At 44.0% G+C, this 7,490-nt stretch overlaps 1 protein-coding gene across 1 annotated transcript in view; it reads left to right on the forward strand.

Moving 5' to 3' along the window:
• The window catches only part of ARID4A (AT-rich interaction domain 4A), an 81,386-nt gene extending 74,887 nt beyond the window's left edge, over positions 1–6,499 (forward strand). The window contains exons 20-24 of the mRNA XM_056851208.1: positions 536–1,666; positions 3,083–3,187; positions 3,461–3,673; positions 4,138–4,284; positions 6,137–6,499. Of these exons, the coding sequence (XP_056707186.1) occupies positions 536–1,666; positions 3,083–3,187; positions 3,461–3,673; positions 4,138–4,284; positions 6,137–6,240 (1,700 nt within the window). The 3' untranslated portion in view covers positions 6,241–6,499. The remainder of the gene's footprint in view (positions 1–535; positions 1,667–3,082; positions 3,188–3,460; positions 3,674–4,137; positions 4,285–6,136) is intronic.
• The last annotated feature ends 991 nt before the right edge of the window (positions 6,500–7,490 follow it).

A 7,490-nucleotide genomic window follows, 5' to 3' on the forward strand; every position in this document is an offset into this window, starting at 1 on the left:
AGGTGCTTTTAAGGAGGGACTTGATGCCCTCACACACACATACACTGTAGTGTCCAGTAGCATCGACAGAGAAGCTATGGTTTTATACACACCTGCAACCTTTTTTGCTGTTAGTGTATATTTTTGTACGTTGGTACCTGTATTAAGCATCTCATAAGAATCAGCTTTAAGTCAACTGTCAGAGAGGGTTTATGATGGGTAGACGTGTTAGTCCGTCTGTAGCAGGAGAAAAGAGCAAGAGTTCAGTAGCACCTTAAAGTCTAACAAAATTTCTGGCAGTGTATGAGCTTTCATGAGCCACAGCTCACTTCTTCAGATACAGATAGAATGTGAGTCCATCTGTCCTTAAGTAGAGAATTCAGAAACCCAATGGCAATAGCATGTAAAGTGTCAATAGCAGGTAAATAATAGAAGGCATGATTAGATTCGAACAGTTTCGAACTGTGTGAACAGTTTTTCTGTAAATGTTAAAATATGCTTTAATTTGTTACATGTTTCTGTGGTGTGTCTGGCTTTTTTTTTTTTTTTTTTGTAGACTCTGTTTCATCCGACAGTGATGCAGATGAAGCTTCTGAAAAGACCACAAATGAAGACTTCTCTCCAACAAATTCAGAACTTGAAAAAGACGAAAAAAGGACCGTTGACAAACCTGATGAAGAAACCCCAAAGATCTTGCACGTGTCGAAAGAAAATGACAGGAATCAAGCCCACCCTTTAGAAGTTTTGAAACTCGAAGTTGAAGAGAGTGAACAGGTAGTTCCAATTTTTGCGAACAAAAGTGACCAAATGGAAGACGTTAAGAAAGATTTGGACAAATCACCTAAAGGGAAAGGGCGAAGGAGCAGAGCGAGAGACTCAACCCTGGAGAATGTAAAGGCGGCACCACTAAATCAGGACGAGGCGGCAAGCGAACACGTCACAGAGACTGAAAGACTAGATATGTCTTCCTTGGACAGTAAAGGTTTAAGCGCCACTTCTGGGACTGAAACAGATCTTTTCACAAAAGAGAAGAAGCTTTTCAAAAGGAAAGCGGGAGAACAGCCATCGCCTGACAAAAGGGGGCGCGTGGAGAGCGAGATGGGTGTGCCAAATATCGCGTCTGAGGGGAGGGCGAACAAGTGTTCTGGGACAGAAGAATGTAAAGATTTCAGTGCCGACGACTCCCTCAGGAATGAAAATGAGGAGATGCCATCCCTGGTGGCCGAGTCAGATCAACGCCTTCAAGCTCGGGGCGGCGACCGTTTTGAATGTTCTTCCGAGGAAAACTGCAACACCCCACTAAAGGACGAAGAAGACTTGATGCCTCAGATCGGGCCGGAAACTCTCCTCTGCCATGAAGTGGACTTGGACGACATTGACGAGAAGGAGAAGAGCAGTCCCGGCAACTCGGCGGCGGAAAAACAAGACCCTGGCACTCCCGCTTCGAACCCGCCTGCCTTACCCCCTGCTGTCCAGCCAAACTTCTCCGTGGCCTCTCCCCTAGCCCTCAGCCAGGACGAGTCACGGAGCGTGAAGAGCGAGAGTGACATAACCATCGAGGTGGACAGCGTGGCCGAAGAGTCTCAAGAGGGGCTCTGCGAAAGTGAGTCCGCCAATGGATTCGAAGGTTGTACCACGTCGAGCAACGGTAGCATCACAGCCCCAGAAAGGGAGATTGGAGAGAAGGGTAAGGGCCTCCTGAATGCAAAGCCCATTTCGATACTCTGTGGAAGAACGGTCTCTTATCACATGACATGCTAGATTCGAGTCCTGTCAAAAGGTAAAGGTAGTCCCCTGTGCAAGCACCGGGTGTAGTCCTCTGTGCAAGCCAGCGTGGTGTAGTGGTTAAGAGCGGTGGTTTGGAGCGGTGGACTCTGATCTGGAGAACCAGGTTTAATTCCCTACTCTCCTCCACATGATCTGCGGAGACTAATTTGGTGAACTGGATTTGTGGCCCCACTCCTCCACATAGAGCCAGCTGGGTGACCTTAGGCCAGTCACAGCTCTCTTAGAGCTCTCTCAGCCCCACCTACCTCACAGGGTGTCTGTTTTGGGGAGGGGAGGGGAAGGTGATTGTAAGCCGGTTTGATTCTCTCTTAAGTGGTAGAGAAAGTCATCATATAAAAACCAACTCTTCTGCTACTCTCCTGAAACACTTTATTTTCATATAGTTTGCTTAGGTATTAAAACGTTTATAACCCTGCCTTTCCTTTTGGGTCAAGGCGGCCCAGTTTCAAAGGGCAACTAACTCCTTTGCTTGAGGTCACCCCTTCTGCTTATGTCTGGCCCGGGGGCTCTTTGCAACAGTCTTCCTCCCCTGCCTGCCAGGAGCTTAGGGTAGAACACCACTCGGTTTACTACCATCTTCCCTGCCTGTCATTGTGAAGTAGGATGTCCTTCCACTTGCCTCATCCGAGCATGTCTCATAAATTACACCCTCCTCAGGTCATAGAATCATAGAATAGAATCAGAGTTGGAAGGGACCACCAGGGTCATCTAGTCCAACCCCTGCACAATGCAGGAAATTAACAACCACCTCCCTCCCACACACACCCAGTGACCCCTGCTCCATGCCCAGAAGATGGCCAAGATGCCCTCCCTCTCATCATCTGCCTAAGGTCATAGAATCAGCATTGCTGACAGATGGCCATCTAGCCTCTGCTTAAAAACCTCCAGGGAAGGAGAGCTTACCACCTCCCGAGGAAGTCTGGGGGTTACTGCACTTTGTATTCCCAGCGATGTATTAAGAATTTGAAAATGTTATAAAAAACATCGCTTTAAAAGGGTTTTTGGATACCACGACTTATAAATGGTTGGAAGACGTCTTCACAGCTAAAGGGGCCAAACAAAGTGCGAACAGTATTTTTTATAACGTTTTCAAACTCAATACATCAGTGGGAATACATAGAAAGTGCGAACAGTATTTTTTATAACGTTTTCAAACTCTTAATACATTGCTGGGAATACAAGTGCGGTAACCCCCTCTGTTCCACTCAGGAACCGCTCTGTTAGAAAATTCGTCCTAATGTCTAATGTCTTTCTAAGGTCAGTGGGGACTAAAGCATGGGAAATGGAAAAGCGTCTCACATTTTTTTATTCTCAGGTCAGAAAAGGCCTTGTGACAGCGGCAACTCCTCATTAGCAAAGAAGCAAAAGCGTACCCCAAAGCGAGCCAGCACTGTAGCCAAAAACGAGAAGAACGGGACAGGTACGTCCTCAGAAGGGGTTCTGCTCCTCCCATCTCCGTTGCGCCACCCCCTCTGGTTTGTTCATATGTGCCATGCTTACAAAGATACGGGTTTCCCTTCAGTGACTTTGAGCCAAGGTTGAGGGTTTTCTCAGGAATTAATATGTGGGAAAGTGTAAATTGTATCTTTGAGGGCGTTTGTTGGATTCTTTGGCATGCAGCCACACACATCATTAAAGTACTGGCTGAGTAGAACCAGTAATCCAGATATGATGTGATACCTTGCTGTTACAGGACAGAGCAGTGATAGTGAAGATCTTCCTGCCCTGGACACCTCAAGCAAATGTACTACAGCAAAACACATTGGCATGTCCAAACCACAGAAGCTCACTCGGTCGCCTGCAAGAATGATATCCCCTAACATGAAAGATGGCGAGAAGGACAAGCAGAGGGAGAAGAACCATCAAAACGTTTCCCCCAGGGTGTACAAGTGGAGTTTCCAACTCAGTAAGCTTTCTTTCTTTCTTTCTTTCCTTCTTTCTTTCCTTCTTTCTTTCCTTCTTTCCTTCTTTCCTTCCTTCTTTCCTTCTTTCTTTCTTTCCTTCTTTCCTTCCTTCTTTCTTTCTTTCTTTCCTTCTTTCCTTCCTTTCTTTCTTTCCTTCTTTCTTTCTTTCCTTCTTTCTTTCTTTCCTTCTTTCTTTCTTTCCTTCCTTCCTTCCCTCCCTCTCTATCCGGCCAAAGCCAGGCTCAGGGCGGGTTACAGCATTTAAAATTTTACAACAATAAAACCCAATTAAAAATTCAACAAAGTCCCAAGATGGCACTCAATATCAAATCACATTGGCCAAGTAAACAGGCCGCCCCCCCCCCCAAATCGAAACGGCAAAACACATAAGAAAGGGGGGATAGGGAGGCCAGCAATATACACATTTAGCTTAAGTGACTAAAAACTTTCTTTTTGCTTTTCTAAGATGAATTGGACAACATGAGCAGCACAGAGAGGATCTCCTTTTTACAAGACAAACTGCAGGAAATCAGAAAATATTACATGTCTCTGAAGTCTGAAGTGGCCACCATAGACAGGAGAAGAAAACGGTTGAAAAAGAAAGACCGAGAAGGTATGTTCGAACTCGGCGTACCTTACCAAAACAAAGAATGGAAGTTTTAGAATCCAAAAAGTTAAGGCTGCGTGTTAGATGAGTATTTTTCATGCCATCAGCTTACAGATATTTGTGTGGCGAAGGGGTGCAGTCCCCAGTCCGTGTTAGCAGTATTACATGCCTCATGAAGGACATACTTGTGCTAGGTTGGAAGACTTGGGGGGTTACCGCACTTTGTATTTTCAGCGATGTATTAAGAGTTTGAAAATATTGTAAAAAACATTGCTTTAAAAGGGTTTTTGGATACCACAGGTTATAAACGGTTGGAAGACGTCTTCAGAGCTAAAGGGGCCAAACAAAGTGCAAACAGTATTTTTTATAACGTTTTCAAACGCTGGGAATACAAGTGCGGTAACAGCCTTGAACTATTGCTTTTGTGAACATCACCCTAAACCATCTCAATTAATTAGAGCGTTTTATTTGTTAAGTGTTTATTCGGTGCCCTTTCCCATCAAGTGGAGTGGAGCTTGCAAAAGTAGGTGTCGATCATACTGCACAAACATTTTCAAAACCCACAATGAATATCAAGACAACGCACCCGCTTCCTTTGTATTAAAATGGCAGATCTTGTGCCCTTACATCGGTGTATTTATTTACCAAACTGCATTATGTCTAAGGCCTCCTCACTTTCTCCCTTCCACACATCCCGTCATTGGAAAAATGAGTTAGGTCATTACAAAAACAAATCCTGATCCAGGTGGAAAAAGAATTAAGATAGGAAGAGCCCTGCTGGATCAAACCAGTGGACCGCATTGTCCAGCATCCTGCCCTACACAGTGGCCAACCAGTTTCTCTGGAGGGCCAACCACAGGACATAGAGGCAGTGACCTTCAAAAGAAAATAAGAAGAGCCCTGCTGGATCAGACCAGTGGTCCATATAGTCCAGCATCCTGTCTCACACAGTGGCCATTCAGTTCCTCTAGAGGTCCAAACAATCAGGGCATAGAAGCCGAGGCCTTCATAAGAACATCAGAAGAGCCCTGCTGGATCAGAGCAGTGGTCTACCTAGTCCAGCATCCCGTCTCACACAGTGGCCACCCAGTTCCTCTAGGTCCAAACAATCAGGGCATAGAAGCCGGGGCCTTCATTAGAACATCAGAAGAACCCTGCTGGATCAGACCAGTGGCCACCCAGTTCCTCTGGAGGTCCAAACAATCAGGGCATAGAGGCCGAGGCCTTCGTTAGAACATCAGAAAAGCCCAGCTGGACCAGACCAGTAGTCAACCTAGTCTGGCATCCTGACTCGCACAGTGGCCCCTGTCCTGCCACTGCTGAACAAAGTTTGAAGACTTCCTCCAACTTGTGGCTGTTCCTCCAAGGGAGGCTCATTGTGCTGATTTGGCGACTTCAGCATGGAAGGCTGGCAGTTACTTGTTCCATTTATTTACAGTGTATGATTGTATGTCTTACTGTATATTATGTCCATAGTGTTATTTTAGTATATGTGTTTGGAAGGCTTCTTGCAAGGCCATATAGGAGTTATTAGCATCATTTGGGTTTTAACTTGTATTAAACTTATATGTATTCAGAAAACTTTTTAATGGTTTAGCTTTTAATCATATTGTTGGCCTTGTCAGTGGTTTTTTGCTTGACCTAGGTGCTTAATTCTGTTTATAGGGTTAAGTTTTGTTTCCCCCCCCCCTCTTTGGGGTCAAGATCAGCACCTTGAATTGTGCGTGGAGACAAATTAAGGGATGAGGGAAATCTCCATCTATTCGGGAGTTGGTGCCAAGCTCAAGGGGGTGGGGGTGAACGACGTGGCAGCAGTCAGCCATCTTGAGGGTGCCTAAATCTTCTCCTGTATCCGCAGTGTCTCACGCGGGCGCTTCCATGTCCTCGGCTTCTTCAGACACCGGCATGAGCCCTTCGTCGTCGTCCCCACCCCAGAATGTGCTGGCGGTTGAATGCAGGTGATACCGGACTCCTCTGCCTCGGACAGCCAGTGTCTGTCACGGACAGAAATCCCGAAATAACCATAGAAAGCACTCAACTGGTTTGACATTGCCAAGTATATTCTGTATACTCTTCCACTGCTGGACTGTGTCGGTCTCTCCTCTTCGCACGCCCTCCCCTTTTTTGTCATTGTGGATATATATATATTTTTTTAATTTTAACCTTTTATTGTGGAGATTAAGCTAATTGGCAACAGAAGGTTCACGGGTGCACGTGGACACCTCGGTCTTCGTGCTTACTTGTTTTGTTTGCTTTCCGAAACAACAACACACAAAGAAGGGCACTTAATCAAATTGGGGAAAACGGATGTCCAATGAAGCTTTTGGGTGTTACAAGGAAATTACTTTTTTTTTTAAAGAAAAAACAAACAGACAAGTGTATCATATAGGCATCAAAATAGGTTCAGTCAGAAAATTGATTTACTGTTGCACTTTTTTCACCGAGCTGTATCTTAAAATTCCCAGGTGAGAGTCGTCGTCCCCCCTTCTATTTTTTTGGGTTAGGCTTTTCGTTTGGGGAAAAAGCACGTGCGCTATACAGACCTGCCAAAATGTGTGTTTTAGCGACGTGCCCAGTTTTTTTAAAAAAAGGTGTAAATTGGACAAAATAAAATTGTGAAAGGAAGCGTAGTTGACTGGAAAACTACCATTTGCAATGAGTCTTCCACTTTTTTATAGGATTTTTGAGCACACGATTATGCAAATATTTTAATGTTTAATGTTTACAGTGGAATTGTGAATAGGTTTTCAGTGGACTATCTTATTCCCTTGACAAAAGTATTTTGTCTTTTTTTCTATGTAATTTCAGAGTTTTTATTTTGTTACAAAAAGGCAAAAAATAAAATATATAACAATGAAGTTATTTAACGAGATTTCTAAAGCTGAATTTTTTTTGTGTAAAATAAGGTATCTTGCGACCTGTTAAATATATTTATTCAGACATTGGATGTTGTATTTTTATGTATTTTTAAAAAAATATTAATAAAATTGGGGAGAAAGTCTAGATTAGGTTCACTCTTTCAATAAAATATACCTGTCACTTATTAAAAAAAACCCTGTACAGGTGGGCTGTATGTATTAGCCATACCTGTATGTTAAGTGGTTTCATCTGTTCAACCTTCCACAGTGTAAAACTGTAATCTGGCATCTGGATTAAACTATAACCTGTCTTGAAATGTTTGGCAGTCTAAGTATTTCTGTTGCTTTGAGGAA

Source organism: Euleptes europaea, chromosome 6, assembly GCF_029931775.1.
Source record: "Euleptes europaea isolate rEulEur1 chromosome 6, rEulEur1.hap1, whole genome shotgun sequence".
Lineage (NCBI taxonomy): Eukaryota > Metazoa > Chordata > Lepidosauria > Squamata > Sphaerodactylidae > Euleptes > Euleptes europaea.